At 46.8% G+C, this 18,625-nt stretch overlaps 2 protein-coding genes and 1 non-coding gene across 3 annotated transcripts; all 3 read right to left on the bottom strand.

Moving 5' to 3' along the window:
- Positions 1-4,242: 4,242 nt before the first annotated feature.
- On the bottom strand, positions 4,243-5,817 carry Aspvir_006250 (uncharacterized protein; the record flags this gene model as incomplete). The annotated part of the gene is made up of 5 exons (XM_043269454.1): positions 4,243-4,667; positions 4,719-5,016; positions 5,082-5,117; positions 5,183-5,457; positions 5,514-5,817. The coding sequence occupies 5 exons, from the start codon at positions 5,815-5,817 to the stop codon at positions 4,243-4,245; spliced, it is 1,338 nt and encodes a 445-aa protein (XP_043125389.1).
- A 1,251-nt stretch (positions 5,818-7,068) lies between these two features.
- Aspvir_006249 (uncharacterized protein) lies at positions 7,069-7,888 on the bottom strand (the record flags this gene model as incomplete). The annotated part of the gene is made up of 3 exons (XM_043269453.1): positions 7,069-7,527; positions 7,583-7,678; positions 7,736-7,888. 3 exons carry the CDS (start codon positions 7,886-7,888, stop codon positions 7,069-7,071), a joined length of 708 nt encoding a protein of 235 aa, XP_043125388.1.
- Positions 7,889-13,308: 5,420 nt separating this feature from the next.
- On the bottom strand, positions 13,309-13,441 carry Aspvir_006248. Its single transcript has one exon. It is a non-coding gene; the product is annotated as a tRNA-Ser (tRNA).
- Between the last annotated feature and the right edge of the window lie 5,184 nt (positions 13,442-18,625).

Below are 18,625 nucleotides of genomic sequence, written 5' to 3'. Positions count from 1 at the left end.
GTCGGTTCCCTGAAGGAGCGGGATGAGACATGCGGACAATATGATCAACAACACCCTCAACCTGTCCTTCAACATTCCGTGGTATCCTTGATTTTTGGACGCAGGTTTGGGCTGGACAGCAGCAATGCAGCACAACATCATCAAAGCTCTCCTCGTTCTCATAGATAGCTTCGCGAATATCGAACAGTCTCATGCCGTCAAGCATGGTGTAACGAACAAGAAGAAGGGAAGAGACGTATGTTGATGCATTGTACAATATGTCTTTAAAAGCCTATTCACTAACATTGTGAAGACCTCACAATATGATCCATTCCTGTAGGGACGTCATACGGAGTCAAGCCATATTAGATACCCTGCAACTATGGCATCGCCCCACGACTGGACAGAGCATCCTCATACCAACTCTCTCCTGCTCATTCCGCGCCGCATCCTGATTGTGGGCGGTGGAATCGCTGGTCTCACAGCCAGCATCGCTCTGGCTAACGAGCTCACACAAGTTGAGCCAGATCTGAACATCTCCATCTATGACAGTCGAAATGAACATTCAATGGGAGATGGAGGGTAATCAGCCTTAACCTAATCACTTAGCACCACTTGGATCAGCTTGCCGTCCTGGCCAAACTCTCTCAGATAGGAGGAGACACAGGGATTGAATTAGATGAAATTAATATCCACTCTCTCCACTCCGGGCGATCATTAGGTCTGTTATAATTTGCTGATGAGATTGGACGCAGTTATAGGGGCTATAAGAGCCGCTGAGTGCTTTAGAGAGCCCTCTTTCATGCTACACTGGCTGTGGCGCGCATGACAACGAGTTATCCAGCAGCAGCATAACTCAAATGCAGTGACACTTTAATTCTACAATGGGATGGCAACCACGGGGGATCTATTGCTAGGATGCGATGGCGTCCACTCAGCGGTCCACACGCAGCTAGTTAATCCTAGCAACCAGTCTGAAAATACGGGGATCTCCTTCATTCAGAGCCTGGCTCCTGCTGAGCAGTTATTGCTACCATCTCATTTCAATGAATCAGCCATTCATCTAACTCGTCAGGGATCGCTGCTGGCCAGCTACTGCACCCCAGTCATCAGACCATGTTTGTTGCCGCCTGGGAATCCGAACTATATTTCCTAAACTGCTGCTTCAATTTTTCATCAATGCAGTCGAGACGGCCAGCATCTGATTTTATATCAATAAGACTGCTACCACCCGTGGTCTTCCACGCCTTCAGGGAATCGAAAGCCAATATGGCATACTGCAGGACATCCCATGATATCATGATATCAGCCGCAGTTTGCGTCCCGTCCCAACAAGATGTTATTCCTATCATCATCTCGAATGACAATGATGGCAATCTCTTTCTTCTTTGAACTGTTATTGTGACGTCCGATAATAGAGGCGTGCCTATGATGCAGGTGTGGTCCTTTCGGATCAATGGAATATACCGCCAAGTACGGTCCATACCTACAAACAGTCCATAAAGATGCAACAGGCAGACTGGTTTGTCGAGCTTCGGAGATTTGCTATTCAGGACAGAATCGACTACGGAGTATCCGACCGATCGAGGGCGAGACATAGCACAAACTGAAATTGATCGTATTTGATCATCTCATCCCAAGCTTGGATGGGTTTCCTTATATGTATCTATGTTCCATTTTGCCCAATAATATCATCGAGTGGACAAGAAAGTGTTTGGGACTAGTGAATTAAATAGCTATACGGAGTAAGTGTCGGTGACGGCGGAAAGACCATGGTTGTGCGTGGTCTTTGGATTCAAAAGTGTGGTCTTTCCGCGCTGCGTGTTGGTGCCTTAAATATTTCAGGCATGCTATACCCGGTTTATTCTAGGGCTAATTCTGTGAGTTACAGAACTTGTTGGAATGGACATTTTAACTGGTTTGGTGAGGGCGACGCCGTCGTTGATCCTACCAGCCTTGATATATGATATATACCCGAGTTACCAGCAGATGGAAACCAAGGAGATGAGAACCCTTGACTTCTGAAAAGCTGCAGCTTTTTCAATTTGCTCGAGCTTTTCGCATTACGATACCTGTCGTAGTGTTTAGTTGGCGGGCGTCAGTGATGTTTCTGTCTGATCTATCTCAGATAGTATTAAGTTGATTATCTCTCCTTGGGCAACGCACGGGCTTGGCGACAGACATGGTGGAAGAATCCAGAAACCTACTCGGTGTCCTGGAAAGAATCGCGAACAGTGGCCTGAGTATAGCGCCATCTAGAGATTTTCTAGCCTCTCTGAAGGACAAGAAAGAGAACCGGCAAATGCGGCGGGACGAACAATCACCATGTACCGCAACTGTATCATTATGTGCCCGTGAAACCTCGTGGTACAAATATTGTTAAACCAAGGGAACAAAGGTCCACAACCAGACAAGCCTGCCAAAACAAAATAATAAGAACGAAAGTACCGGGTAAGGAGTAGGGAAGTTTGGTGATCTATAATAACACCATCATAGCAAAGACAGTAAATAAGCTTGCACCAAGGGGAGCCACTATTGACCAATTTCCTTCTGAAGTGGAATCAGATGTTGAGATTGAACGTCTAACTGATGCTGGATCAGTAGCAGTGCAGCTAACCATTTGAGTTACAGTTATCACTGTCACTGGGCTCACCATCAAAGGAATATGGGTAGAGCTCAGGGCAATTATATTGCCAGAAACATTGTCAGGAATCCGGCTAAATAATGAAGAGGAAGAAGCAACAGACGAGGAAGCAGACGAGGAGGAAGCAGGAGTGGCAGCAGAAGTGGCAGCAGAAGTGGCAGCAGGGCTGGAAACACTAAGGAATGGAAGATCTTTCTGTCCAATTCGGGTCGGTGAAGACCAGGGGAACTCTCAGGTCGCTGGAGAAGGCCAATGAGACTTATGGGAATCAGAATACTATTGAAAACATTTATCTTCAAACAGGGACGAGCAAATTTTGATGATCTTTCGAGCTGGTGGATTAATTTGCCTGATGACTCAAATAAGAGAGCAGACGGGCTAAAACACTTAAAGCGCAGGCCAAGAATGTTTCTGGGAAGATTTTGTGGAGCGGCAGATAGAATTAGGTAACAGTGTGGAGTGAGCGCCGCGCTAATCCAAAGCAGACCAAGCCCTAATCCACTCTCTGGCTGACAACGCCAGCATGAACAGCTCCCTCCCAGTTATAAAGAGTCGACGGTCCAACAACAACGAAATCACCATGAACTCGGGTAATGTCGTTCTCTCTGGTGGTAGACATTAAGATCATCAACTGGCATTTTCTGGTGGATTCTGAGTACAATTTCCGAACCAGCGCAGTTCTGGATTGGTTCAAATGAGCACTCTCGATCCGGTCTATTTAGGCTCTAGTCGTGATCCTTCTCGCGTTGGAAGTCAATGATCAGAACTAGCTCCAGGTAAACTTTGCAGTTATCCGAATACCACATCAACCATAGAGAGTGTGCCCTGCTTATTTGGCATGGGAATGGATTATCCGCTGAAGCTTTAGGACGATGCCTGAGTATATCTGAGAACTCCAGTGAAGTAAAGTTCTCAGATTTGATGCCCGCTGGATGTATTCCCCTTCTCCCTCAATCTACCGAGGGTCTGTAGTACTGTCAAAAGACCGCTATTTCACTTAGATAAAGATTTCGGAATGAATGGCAGTGTCAAGGGCGGAGTTCTTGATTAGGCCTATGTAAACTTCTGAAGCAGGCGCGACTGGCTGCGGCAAGTTGTCGTAGTCTAGTTGATCCGCGGCCTGCCGTGCTGTGAGTGTAAGCAGTTGTAGGTACCATTGTAAATAAGTAGATATCAATCTTGAAACTTCAAGAGTTACTTTATGTTTGTTGAAGAGAGTTAACAAAGTAAAAATCGGTGTCTGATAATGGTCTAACAAAGTTACGGTTGACTACAAGAAGAATAAGCTCATCTTAGCTTCGCCTGTCCGTCAATGGACAGGTTACTAGACTTCAGCACCACGGTGAGGTGTGAGCTTGTCGCTGAAGGCCGGAGGCTGAGAACCCCCGGCACCAGATTTGATTCCGGATTTGGGACGCATTAAATAAGGGTGTTGACGACTACTATCCAGTAAGCCGCTTAAAAAGGCGCCTTCTATCCAGTAGGCTGCTTATAAAGGGCCTACAATCCAGTAGGGTGCTATATAGACGGGCCTACTGTCCAGTAGGGTGCTTATACAGGGGCCTACAATCCAGTAGGGAGGCCATGTATAGGACAAGTCCTTGTTGGAATATAGTAAACTATTCCTTAATGAGACCTTGTTCGACTGTATCAGTCGTCGCGATGACAGGGTTAGCCTTGGGCTGGTCACTCGCGATATTAGTGATAGAGGACGGAGGAGATGATTCGCCATAAAAACTTGAGTCCAGAGGCACCTCAGGCCTGGTGGTGAGGCCAAGTCCCTCATCTGAGTCCTCATCTGACTCATCCTTCAGTTCCTCCGGTTCTGCAGCACCCCTTAAGGCAAGCACACGATTCAGCATCCACTGCATGTCAAGGAGCCGAGTATCAGGGAGGGGATGAGTCTCCGGATCATGCGTCTCAAGTGTGATGTAATCACCAGAGACAAGTGGAAGATTATTATAGATATTATGCAGAGCAACTGCATATTCTGTTGGGCAAAAATCTTCAGGAAGTTGTGGGCGAACACTAAACTCAACCCCATCTGAATGGTCATGTTTTTTCAGCCACCAGAACTGAAGTTTAAGCCACTTACCATGAACCTCATCCCTGTTAACAGGCTGAAGGGCAAAAAGCGCCTTTGTATGGAGCTGATGTGCATTATAGTTGAGGGTTATGAGATTTTGGATCTTTTCAGTCTTGGTAGCATCTCCATAGACTGCATTTCTCCACCCATCCACCCTTTCCTTACTCCAGAAATCTCTTAGCGCCCTGAAAAACCATTTCACACCTTGGGTATTCTCATTATTCATGCAATATGGGAACAAATGGCATGACTGGCAGAAGTCCACGTGGAATTTTGTAAGAATGCAGGCCTTGTCACGCTTCTTACACTAGGATACCATGTGGTTAGTGCTGAGGCAGTTGCAATAGATTCTGGTGGGAAGGCATAGCTTACTTCGTCCGCGGCCTCTTGAGAGCGGGGATCCTTAGTCTAGGATACCATGTGGTTAGTGCTAAGGCAGTTGCAACAGATTCTGGCGGCCAGGCATAGCTTACACTTTCCCAGACGGCTGTATCTAGTTTAAGCTTCTTCGCCCCTTTAGGCGTGCTCTGAGGGTCCCCTGCTCTTTTGCGTGACGCACTAGGACTTCCTGATGTTCCTAGCGACAGGCGTTGGCGCTGTGGAGTTGAGGTGGGAGGCTCAGATACCAAATCGCCTGGGCTCTGCTTAAGGGCGGGGGAGGACAAGAACAAGGGTGGTGGTGTATTCTTAGCTGGTGTTGGCGGAGCAGATGGAGCCCTTGATTGAGCACTACCTTTCTTTTGTTGCCCTGAATAGAACATGTTGTTAGCCGTACATAATGATAGAGGCTAGATGATGGCTAACAATTTTGACCTATGCAGCCCTCGTCCTCAACACGGAAGAACTTATCATAGATCCTCAGAACATCATGCTCCCCATTATCCGGGAGAGCTTGATTAACTAAAGCTCGTAGTTTCTCTATATCAGCAAGCCACAAGCACGCGTAACAAGTTGTCCAGTTTTTTATTTTCGGCTCATTCAAAGCGTTTAGTGCGTTGGCAATCTTGTTGATCAGCTCGACGCGCTCAGGCTCGTCGAAAGAAGCATCTGGCGCCTCGACGACGTCAGCAACCTTGGAAGGAGGAACTGGACCACTTGAGCTGGACATAGCTGATGGTACAACGTAATGAGAAGTAAGCTGTTCAATTTGAGTAAGCTTTGTTCAAAGTTGATTCTGTTGTGATGGATATTGATCAGCTGTTAGGATGCCCAGAAGAGTAGAAACATTTCCATGGTGACATGACGTAAAACCGGGCTCCCTCTCAGTCCAGTCATATGACCACCTTTTAAACACTACATGGTCCCCCTCCGCACCAGAAGTAGTTAGACGGCCCGGAAAATAAGATACTAGTACCAACGGTACCAGAACTCAAAATTAAGGTACGAACTCCGAGTACGAGGTAGGGAGGGAGTCTAGAACGAACCGAAAAATTAGTCAGTACATTAGACGAAACAAACACATATTATCACAATTGATTCCTTAATTACCCAGTTTATCATGGCCTTCATTTCATGCCTTGTGAGTCTGTGGGAATCTCATTGCCTTCCGGGCAGAGATCTAATGGAAAAGTTATGGAGTATGATCAGCTGAGGCAGACATTTCTTTTTCTTGCTGAACTATAACCCGCTATTCTTTAACTGTCTCTTGGCCAATAATTACTCCGTACTTAGGCGGAGATCTTGCGCCTGGGTCTGAAAGAAACCACATAGACTAAGGTACCTTAAGGAAGGAAGTATATGCTGTGGTTCATGCAGGCATCTTAAAATTATTATTTATATTACTGAAGTGAGCTTAAGGAATTTATAATGTTTTAGAGGCATGCCTGTTTATAAATCTGTAGATGATTAAGGGGTGATAACACTACTTAAAATGAGGGGTGTGTCTTTATTAAACCAGTAGTCAGACCAATATGAAAAGAATGATTAGAAGTTGTATGAGCAGATTGAAGATACCACAGGGTGCTTAGATTGCTAAAGCAAGACGCGAAATAGGCATTGATTGATTAAATAAAATACAGGTGTACTTTATAATTGAGAAATGGTGCAAACAAGCTTTATGGATGAGAGGTGTGGACTCTAAAACTATACTATGAGAGTAAGAAATGTTTTATCAAGCACAAACTAAAGACTTTAATTATATACATGAGTAAGCTCATCTTAGCTTCACCAGTCTATAGTCATAAACTGGTTACTAGACTCCAGCACCACGGTGAGGTGTGAGCTTATTGCTGGAGGCCCGGAGGCCATCAGAGATGACAACCAGGCACCTACTTGCGCAGGATTTTTTTTTATGAGGACACCATCCGGTGCCCTCAGCAGTAACAAGGACACTATCCAGTGCCGTCATAGTAAGAATCTCTCACTGAGCATTCTTTTCAGCCTCCATATCCACATCTTCATCCCAATTGAAAGGAGGACCGGGAGTCAGATTGACATTCTCAAGAGCCGGCCGCAGTGCCAAGGCTGCTGAGGGCTGGAAGGGCTGCTCCGAAGGAGCCTGCTCCTGCGTCTGCTGCTGCTCCTGCGTCTGCTGCTGCTCCTGCGTCTGCTGCTGCTCCTGCGTCTGCTGCTGCTCCTGCGTCTGCTGCTGTGGCTGCTGTGGCCGCCACAGCCCTGCTGCCAGCCGCTGTGCCTCGCGACGTTCCCTCGAGTTGGCGCCGTTCATACGAGGGCGCTCCTGACGCGGGCCCAGGGGATGGCGACCACCGACCTGAGGGCGGCTACTTCCAGTAGCGAGGACCCTGGTCTGAGGGCGGCTACCTCCAGTAGCGAGGACCCTGTTCCGACCACCGCTACGGGCAGCAGCGATGGTCCTTGTCTGATTCAATCCATCAGCTTGAACTGTTTGTAATGCTTGGGAGAATTAAACGCACCGTTGAGAGAGCAAGGTTGATGAGAACATTGCTGTTGACACGACACTCGTCCAGCGTGTGTCCCCATTTTTCACAACCCAGGCACCACTTCTTCCCCTATTATCAAAAGCCGGTGAGTATATTCCCACGAAAGATGCTGCTCCATGGACATACCTTCTTCTTCGTCACCTTGCCTGGGCCACGGTCAGGGGGACGCCGATCACCATCCCGGCGATCTGGGCGTTTCCCACCAGAGCCAGAGCCGGCAGTGGGCGCATGCACCGATGCGGCGAGACCGGGATGGACAGTTTGGACCTCTGAAGACATTGGATAAGTTATAGCTTGTTGAGCAATTATCCTTCTGTGTCAGTGGCGAGGAGAGAAAGGAGAGAGAAGAGAAGAGGAAGAGAAAATTTTCAACAGCTAGTGTTTGTGCGAAGGGTAAGCGATGGGCTCAGGTCCTGGCCATTCACTTTCGTCTGTGTAAAATGCCCGAGGTGTCATCACTCAACATATGGCAAGCACATAGTACAAACATGGAGCTTGCGAGGCTCTGGCCAAGGTCTTATAAGAGTGCGGTAACTCAGTTACTCATTCGTTCAGAAGAGCAAATGAATTGGCATAATAATCATATCCTTTAGACAATCATACTTCGTAGGAGGTGCTACAAGGCTTGATATTGCTATTCTGATGCCACAGAAAATGAAGACTAGATATCCACGTTTGGCTGAAGACTCCGGCAGCATACAAGTTCTGGTTATAATACTGTGAACATCGCATTGCTACTATTTCTGCTGCGCTACAAACGGTTGTGTAGATGCCTTTTTAGTCAAGAGGTAAAATGGTAAACGAACACCTCGTGCAGTCCCTCGCAATTGGGGTCGTGGCAAGACTCAACATCAATATACGAATATCAGTGACATATGACCAACGTAAATCTGTTCCGGCGCCTAAAAGGCTATGATGTACTGCTAGAACTGATTTGTCGGTCCTGGATACCTTGAAAATACCAAGCATAATTATTATCCAGTCTGAAGGAAATTATTAAGTGAGGGATCATCCGGCAATGTAAGTGCCCATGTACAATGGAATGGTTGAGCAAAATACAAGTGTACTCTACAAGAAGGGCATCCAATGTTACTTACACAAATATATGCGTTGGGTCATTGGACTCAATCTTTCTGTAATGCCACGAACCACTGAAGGAAAAATGATTAACAGAAAGGACCTCTCAGTCTCATGTACCGCAAATTATATACAAAAGCAAGCTTATCTTAGCTTTGCTAGCAAAGGTTGGAAACTGGTTACTAGACTCCAGCACTGCAGTGAGGTATAAGCTTGTCACTGGAGGCCTGGACGTTATCAAAGATGACCACCAGCCACCTACTTATCTAGCATAATTTTGGCGGAGTGCACATTGTTCCAGTGCTGATGATGGGGCTGACACTAAGGGTATATTATTGAAATCAGCTCAGGAAGGCCTAGATTGTTCTCAAATTCTTGAATCACAGGAAGATGCCCCTGAATCGCAGCAGGATGAACGTCAATGCTCCCTCGTCCTATAGATCAAAGCTTTGCGACTCTTGATGAAGCTATGGACTTTCTGAATAGCTTCATGGCTTCTCATGAATACGCGCTGACTACCAAGAGCTCCATGACGGAGAGACAGGCCTGAAGAACGTCGTCTATCTTCATTGCAACCGCGGAGGAACCTATTGTGCACGAATCAACGAAGCAAATCGCAAGAGAACCTGTTCTTCGCTCCTGACAGACTGTCCTTTCAGTATGATAGTCAATTATTCGAAAGGGTTCGATAGTTGGACGTTTGATATATCAGATGGAAGCTATAATCATGAGCCGTCACCTCTATCGACTCATCCAAGGCGTTGACGACGAGAATTAGAACGGAAGGCACAAGATATTGAGTAATAGCTCATAAAATCCACAAGGTCGTAAATTTGCATGAGAGTTTGATAGAAGCAAGGGTATCACGCTGCTGGAGAGAATGGAGCCCATGGAACACAACAATAGTACAAGCATCTTGTTGATAAGAAATGATGACTAGAAGCAAGACGCGAAGTGATTCTCAGCATCAATAACTCTTTTCGACCGCAGCAATCAGTCATTCAACGGGTAGTTATGTAAGATGAACCCTTCTCCAGTGCATGCTTTGGCGAGCGCAGATTTCAGTGTAAGAAGAGACGCAGCGTTTACAGAGCGTGGCTTGCCAGCAGTGCAATGAATCGGGCTGCGAGTGTTGTTCGGTCTGCTGGTGGTTGGCAAGGGGCCTCTGTAGACTGCCATCAATTTTATGTATTGCCTTTGCTCGGGAATGACAAGATGTCTTTCCACAGGCGGATTCGGTGGACGGCCAACTGCCTTTTTAAAGGGTAGATCCACCTGTGTTACCCTCATAGTTCTGCCAGCTATGTAGGATAAGTAACCTCAGGGTATTTCAGAGCCCACCATATCGCCACTTATTGGCAATGCCTGCCAGGCTCTGCTGGATAAAATGGTGTTTCATCAGGAGTTCTCCCACTCTGCCCTGGGATTCGCGTCTTCGAAAGCTCGCGGCCACTGGGGCAGGGCCTAGTGTATTTCAATATCAAGATATGGCGTGAAAAGTTGGGAAATATGAAAGGACTCCTGAAATGAAATCCATCCAATTCATTCACAAACATCATGACAAATCACCAATTCTCTGGTCAGGCGAGCAATATGCGGAGAATAATCGTCCCCTCTTGGATGGCTCCTCTGCAATGGTTGATCTGTAGGCATTCCCGGATCGCTTGAGTGTGATCAACATGGCCAGCCAGTATCCGCCTTCTAGTATTGGAACCAAAGATTATCAAGCCTCGGGGGCGGCCAGCAGGGTCGGGGAACCTCCCGCAAGCCAGAGAGATGACCAGTATACGCCGTAATCCATCCGAATTTGAGCACGTTCTATCGCAAGAGTACCAATACTAGCAGGCGTGGAGGCAGAAGAGGCAGAGGTCAGCCTAACACACAGGAAGATCGTCAGCAAGGTCAGCGAATAGCTTCAAATCAGGCACCTCGCGTACCTCAGGGCCGGCGCGGCAGACTCCAAGAGGCCCAGTATGCTGGATCCCTCAGGAGATGACAGGCGTGCTTGAATTTTGAAAGACGCGACTGATTGGCTAAGAAATGTACGTTCTAATGTGTTCGATTAGCGATTTGAATGATAGGAAACGCCTACGAGCGATTTTTGTATGGTAAATCATACCAGTGTGGCGTTATCCAGCCTGGTGTGGATTGAACCAGCCCCTAGCTATAATCAACAAAATCTCCTTACGCTTAATAGAAGGTCATCAAGAATATACTGCCTCTTACGCACAATTTGAATAGCTTCATCCCGATTGCATGCCTCAATCAGGAATTTATATCCACTGCGACATGTGAAATTTGGCGGATAAAAGCACTAGCCTGGCTAATGGCGCCATCCTATCAGCCACCCTCGCTCCACCTGGCTCTCAGTTCACAGAACGTGTGCGCGTCAAGTGATTCAACGATTATCCCGCGTACTGTCAGTTTATATTCCAAGCCAATGCCCTGCTGCCGTAGGGGAGGCGCTGTATTGGATTGAGTCTTTTGTTAATATACATGAGCAGCAAATTGCAGAACTGAAAGCCGCATAAGAGCAGCGGAAGTTCGCAATCAATGCCAAGTATTGAGCATTTGCTAACTTTCCCCAAAAGTCATTTCCGAAGCAACTGAACATCGGGACCTTATCTTTGTGAATGAGCAGTGGCATCTCTACATGGGCCAGAAACTTGAGGAGGCTCTTAACTTCGGCTTCGCAAAGCATGTGCATCATGATGATTTGGAGAAGAACGGCTCGCTCTCCGTTTACATTGCAGATTTGCGAAATAAGCGCCCGCCGACTCTACTGAGAAGGAGGATTGAAAAAGAGAATGCAGGATCCCCGGGGCGACACAGTTGGCATGCAAGTATCATCTAGTCCTCACTAAGCATAAGAAAATGTCGTTGCCATGGGAAATCTGCTGACTCTCAGGTGTTTACTTAGGGGCTATATGGCTTCATTATATCCTCCGTGAGACTGATCCTTTGTCGTCTGAACGCCGTGATAATGCTATGGAAGATCGAAGCCAACTCATGATCGCGCATATATATCCTTCTCTAAGTCAAATTCAGTATTTACGCAGAAACAAGGGAAGATGCATCATTGCGAAACTAGGAGAGTCGCCTGAGGTTGCACATCTTTGTCAATTACGTCGTTCAGACTGCTATGGACTTCGCCGACCCTGAAACCAGAGCTTGCATTGTGGGTGCTATTCGCCTAATCCTGCCTTCCATCCGCCAGATTCCCCATGGCCGCCGCATTGTCGGTAAAATGATGGCATTCGAAGGCTCTGGTATAGGAAGCACCGCAACAAACTGACAAGTCATCCCCGACAAAATAATCTCTACCCAGCTTCCGGGTCCCTTGCAAGGCCTATCTTGTATCAACATAATTCATTCCCTCCTGCTACTCTTGAGCCCTGTTTTGGAACTCAGAATTTCATGGTCGGCTCTGGCCGGCTCGGTCTCCAACAATACCTCCAGCGGTGCCAGTGAGAATTCCTCCGGCATTTATGTCCCTGCCGTTTTTGTACCAACATAACTCATTTCCTGCTCCTACTGTTGGACCCCACCTTGCAACTCAGAATTGCATGCCTCCTGCTGGCCGACTCTGTCTCCAATTTTGTCACTGGTGGTACGACACCGGTAAATTGGTTTACCACAGTTGTACCACCACTTCGAGTGACGCCCACCCTCCTGTGACACCTGGAAGATCATGATGTATGTTGAACCTCGGTGAATATTCCGTCTTATTGTCTGCTAATACTAGACGTGCAGGTACTCGGAGATCCTCAACCTCCACAACATCGACCAGAGTATTGACGCCGGTCAGGCGCTCATGGAAGGAGGCGTGGCTCAAGCACACCAGAAGCATCTAAAATGAAGCGCAGACAATTTTGTTTAATGAGATGATTTTCTTTTGGTCTGTATAGATGGGGAACAAGGTTATGTCTATTTGAACATACTTCATCCTTTTTATTCTTGTGTTCTCTCCCTTCAAAGCAGGCATATATATATAACCTGCTATTCAACCTCCTACTTATTTCGTCCTGGCGTCATTAGAGCCGAAGGGTAAACGCCTTAACTACGCGGCCACCTTGCCTGTTATAGTTCCAATTTTCAGGATAAATATTAAGAAGCAAAATTATCAAAAACTAACAAAGAAAAATGACAAGGGCTCCTTGCAATCCTTACCCCATCACTAATCAGGCTCGTGCTGAATACTTTGAACAGATCAGGCCAACCACCTACATGATTTCCTATACGAAAAACATCGTCTATATTGCCAGGTCGAGGAACTAGGGAGGCCCCCCAAAAATTAGAAAAAATAAAAAATAAATTTATAATAAAGAAGAAAGAGAAAAGCCCCTATGGTGTAAGGGCCACTAGTCTTAGGGGCGGCGAAAAAGGAGGAGAGAATCTTTCCATCTCTTTTAATCAACAAAGACCGGACGACGGCGCTCCCTAAGGAATTCGATTGCTATTCGAGGTTATAAGATAGGGATGCATAGCCTGCCCTTTATCTCACACCTATTTGAATAATATGAGGTCTTAAAAATTAAGCTATTATGTGGGCGTACTGAATCCAGGGCAAGAATAACCTGAAAGAGGAGGGGAAAAGGAGAAAAAAAAAAGGAATAAAGACACGACAAGGCGGGGATTTGAACCCCGGCTCACGAATGAATTCGATAAAGAGGTTATAAGATAGGGGTGCATAGCCTCCCCTTTAATCTTATACCTATTCGAATCGAACGCCTTAAACCACTCGGCCACCTTGCCTTTCTTGAAAGAGGAAGAATCGTTAATCTATTATCACAGCTGGAAAGCCACTTCTCTAGAATCAGCATGCTAGATGAGACATGTTATGGTGCTCATGGTTATATCATAAAGCAGGTCTCTTCCAGGTCTTATATGATACAAATAGTTATGATGCTAGTGAATAAATCCATTTCAGACAAGCATTTGAGCCACGGAGAGTGAATTTTTTATAGAATCAGAATTATTCTTCAGGGTATTTCCTTGTAGAGTGAATATATAATACCACACTTAGACAAGTTCTGTTCCCATATCCAAATCCAGGACTCTAATTCTACCTTTTCTGCCTCCTTACCTGCATAATGATGTGACTTGTACTTGTCTGAGTTCTGCTATTATCGTCGAATCAAGGGGAGACGTTGAGATATTATCTGCAAAAATGGCAGCGGAATCGAGCCAGTCCGATGTCCAACACAGGTGCCGATACCCCTACAGTCGGCTGATGCATGGGATCAGATTCCGCTGGGAAATGACAGGCTACCCAGTACCTGCAGACTGGAAAACCAACTTATCGTTAGTTAACGATCCCTAGAAATATCCCTTAAATAAGGAGGATCACTAACTTCACAGAGATAAATTTCGTCTAGGATTCTACACGATTGGACGAAAGATTAGGTTCAGAAGGCCCTCACTCGAAGGTTCATCTTAGTATAATCATTCCTGACCTTGAGGTCTCACTTAGAACCTTCGATCATGAGCCTACTTTCCTTACCTAACGAGGATCCTTACATTGAGGACAAAGCTGGTTCGAAGGCTGGGAAAACTCTCGGAAATCTGAAGAGTTCACTCAGCCTAAAGAACTGATTTTCAACGACGAACCCGCGTGAGGGTGGCCAGAGTCAGCGGACCCTTACCCAAAAACTAAAGGAATGGATTCACAAACCAGTACCTGGAGAGCCAGGCCAAGTGATCGTCCTAATAACAGGTTGTATGACATGATGATCGAGGAGATCAGGGAAATCCTGGATACGGCTGGCACTGTGCCGGCTTGAGGTGTTATTAGCTATGGATTTGCTGGTGCTCTACTGGATCATGTCAAAGCATCTCCTGATGTAGACATTCTGTCGGTTATTAGCCGGGCAGATGACGAGCTCAGCGTAAGTTCGATGGCTGTTCTACGATTGCTCCTGAAGCATAGAGCCCAGACCGAAGCGGTCGAGCCGTATCTGGGCAGACCTTTTTACTCTGATTCATATCCTTGCCCGAAATAGGATAGCGAGAGCCTAGGTATGAGCTGTCCATGCGATATTCTGACATCCTCAGTTCGTAACTTACAAATGCTTCGCTAGATGACATTACTAAGGGCTGAAGGCCTGCAACTGAACAGTGTGCTGTCAGCCGAAACCATGCATGTCAGAAATCAGACGCCATTTCTGCTGCGACTCACTTTACTTTGGGATTATAATAAAGCCCACAAGTGGTATGGATCGCTCCTCGTTATGGTCAATCTACGGAAGCCCTCAACCAAAAACTTATCCGGGCCACAATAATCCTATCAAAAAGGATGCAGGAGAGAAACCTGCTAATCCAAAGGAAACTGTATGCTGCAGTTGAAACACCGCAGACCCGCTTCAGTCTCGTCGAAACACCTCACCCTGGCATCAAACTCATGGACCATCTCAAGGAACATATTGCTCTAACTAGCATCACCGATGAGCCAGTGGAAGTCCATATGCTAGACAGCGATCCCGGAGCATTCCTGATTGTCATGAACATCATACACGGGAAAGGCCCAAAAATGGATTACCGCAGTTATACCACCAGAACCCTAGTTACTCATCTGACTTTAATATGTATTATGACCGCCGTGTTGCATAATCGGGTTGACTTTCTCGAATACCTTGTTCAGATAGTTGGCGCCAACCTCTCTGCCATAGTATCTCATGAATATTCACTATTGCCAAAGGCAGCATTACATGAAGCTGCTGAACAAGGGAACAAAGTCACTACACAAAGCTGCTCAAGCTAGGGGCGGATGTGAACGTGATTGACACTGGGGGCCTATCCCCGTTGCATTACGTGGTTTGGAGCCTCAACGCGAGGATGCCCCGAGAGAAGGAATTGCTATGCTAGGAAGCTGGCTGCTGGTATGACAGGATCAGTTCTGTCTCATTTTCAAGTCCATCACGTCCCATTCTCGAGTCCGCCAAGTCGACCACCATGACGGTAAGTGATGTTGTGGAATCTTTGAGATCAATGCTTAATAAAGGTAATATCACACTGTGAATCTTGTAAAATTTCCCGTTGCCCCGGAGGCAAATACTATGCGACAGTTGAGAACATGCTAATACTCATCACTGCTATGGAAGTAAGTTATCAAAACCAAAGCTACATCGTGATGTACTCTGACAGGCCCTGACACATCTCCTGTGTAGATAGTTTCGTCGAGAGAAAATCTCCTCCCTTCCTCCCCCGGCTCGAAATTTTCTTCCTCGCATCACCTATCACATGCCTCCTTCTTCTCCGACGCGCCGATTTACCGAGAAGACATCCACAATGCGTCTCGAACATTCAGTACGAGCGGATGAATTTATTTGCAACGAGAAATCGCCGAATCACAGTCGTCGGAGACCCGGACCAAAGCATTTTTGGAACCACATGGATTCCACATTGGAAGGTCTGAACACGACACAAAAGCCACAGTAACTTCGCCTGCTTCTATATTGTAAGTCTTCACTCCTCCTAGCTCAGCTTGATCCTGAGCTGATTCCCTGGGATGACACCTTTTTCGGTGAGATCCCTATATCAATGGGGGTGCTGCGCAATACAGAGGCTTGTGATTATGGATACTAACAACGTGGGTACAGCTAAAGTCTCCGTCTACGAAGAACACCACCAAGACGATCAATACGTCCAATGATACCAATACCACTACCACTAAACCTCTGGAGTCTCGCATATTCCACCCTTGTCCTTCCATACATGATCAACTTCCTCTGCGAGCAGACCGTACGATTGAGATGCTTAAGAGGGACAATGAGAGAGGCGAGGTGCAAAAAATTGTCGCATAAGAAGGAAGAAGACAACCCACCAATCCTGGGTGCCTCACGGCTCATTCTGACGCAAGGACCGGCGGACAGAATGAGATTGTCTTAGTTTTCTGGGTATTATTACCACTGGCATATGAATTGTGACGAGGTCCGCATTAATAGCCGGCCGACTCTTTCCAGAACAAGAGCAGAGACGAACGAAGACGGGACCTTCCGGTCAACCTACTCAGACCACCCTCACGCCACTATAATGTAGTGTGTATGTAGTACATTCAACCTACGGATTCGACGAGGCGGTAAACGGACGACCCAGAGCTGATCCCGACATTCTTCACCGTCATGGTAGAGCCCGACTCATCAGTAACCTTCATGTCGACGTACTTCGTTCTAAGCCCACTGCTATTCTTGAAGTAGTTGTAGTACTGTCTGGTGGTCCCCTGCGAGGTCTTCACGCCGTCAGTGCTGACCTCGAACTTCGATGCTTAAATTGATTGACAGAGTATACGAGAAGGTCGACAGTGTGGAGGGAGAAACACTTGTAGTCACCTGTAAGGAAACCCTTCATATTTTCTTGATTAAACGTTCCAGCCCATTAATCAATATCGCTTATCTAGACGGTAAGGTAAAGCAAACGTCCGAAGAGTATGCTCCCGGGGGAGCCACCGAAGAGGTGACCGCGGAAGCAACTGCAGCCTCTGATCCTACATTGGCCAACACCGCCTACACTGAACTCTAGGTTGGTCGGCTTGACGCTGGTGCTACAGCAACCAACGAGATCGACATTTCTGCACCTAAGGTCGCTCCTCCACCATCGAGTTTGGCTATCTCCATCTGGCCTTCTAGAAGGATTCAAAGAGCCTGTTTGGCAAGATCCTTCAATTCATCATATTCATAATCGGGTATTGATGAGGACATCCCTGCACGGTCGCAATCAGGCATAACTGCAATTAATTTTGCAAGTAATCTGCGGCGATTATGGCGTTCCTTATACAACAGCAGCCCATCAAAATCATTGTGGTCAGGCAGATCTGGTGTGTTGGACTTGGGCGTCAATGTCGACCCTTCAGGTTTCCGGTTGATAATTCCTGGTCTTCGTTTCGGAATCTCGACGTCMAATATGCGGATCCAAGTAGATGATTGGGTCTCCAAAGCTCACTGCTTGACAGCTAGGATTGGTGTTGCTCGCACCCATGACCCTCATCTATATTTGAGCCATCTTTGCTCTTTTTCCTGCTGCGCTACATGCTGCTGTGTACTTGCTTGGTTTAATTTGCCATCTTAACTTTCTTTTACTTCCTTCTTCCGTTTCTTGTGAGGTGTATTGACTCACTCAGAATCCTCTGCCTCCGACACACCGACATGTTCGCTTGAGCTACAAATACAAAGTCCCTCAGGCCAACGCCCGGGGATCCAGGCAGCCAGGCTATGTTGCCTGGGCTGCTGCAGTTCGCTTTTCCATGAATGCAGTCAAGGCAACCAGCGTCCGATTCTACGGTGATGAAACTGATACCATTCGTGTTCTTCTAGGCATTCAAGGAATTAAAACGAGTACGTCTGGATAACCACCCTTTTTCTTTACATACTAATGTTTGTGCGGAATAGGTGGCGGCGGGCATGGCCGGACCGCGTTCAAGAGGTACGACGAGAACAGTCGCTACATGTAGATTTCGCCGCGTCCCAACGACAGAATTCGATACACCGCATAGTGTAAAACGACATCTGCTTACATACATTAGCTAAGGCGTTTCGACGCACCTTCTTCCTCTCACTACCAGCAAGGGGCAAGACAAATATGATGCAATAGTACATCACTCAGCCGACAACAATTCGGCCACACCGGCTAGATAGTCCTCCTCATTGTTAATAACTATGTCCTCGCACCTTTCCTTTGCACCGTCTTCTGAAGAATGTCGGCTATTTCGACACATCCCTTCCCAATTGCCAAAGCTAGGACAGACGGAAAGGATCCTATGCGCTTATTGGGTTGCGCACCATGCTGGAGGAGAAACTCGACGACTTCCACGTTGCGAGCTGTGATGGCTACAGAAGGGGCGTCTCGCCAGTGTTGCTGTTCTCATTAACACCAAAACCCCGATCAAGCATCTCTGCCGACGGCGATGATGCTGTACTAGGCATGGGGCCAAGAGTGTTAAGCAAC

This window comes from Aspergillus viridinutans, assembly GCF_018404265.1.
Source record: "Aspergillus viridinutans IFM 47045 DNA, scaffold_4, whole genome shotgun sequence".
Classification (NCBI taxonomy): Eukaryota; Fungi; Ascomycota; class Eurotiomycetes; order Eurotiales; family Aspergillaceae; genus Aspergillus; species Aspergillus viridinutans.
This window is presented reverse-complemented; position numbering and strand designations above follow the sequence as displayed.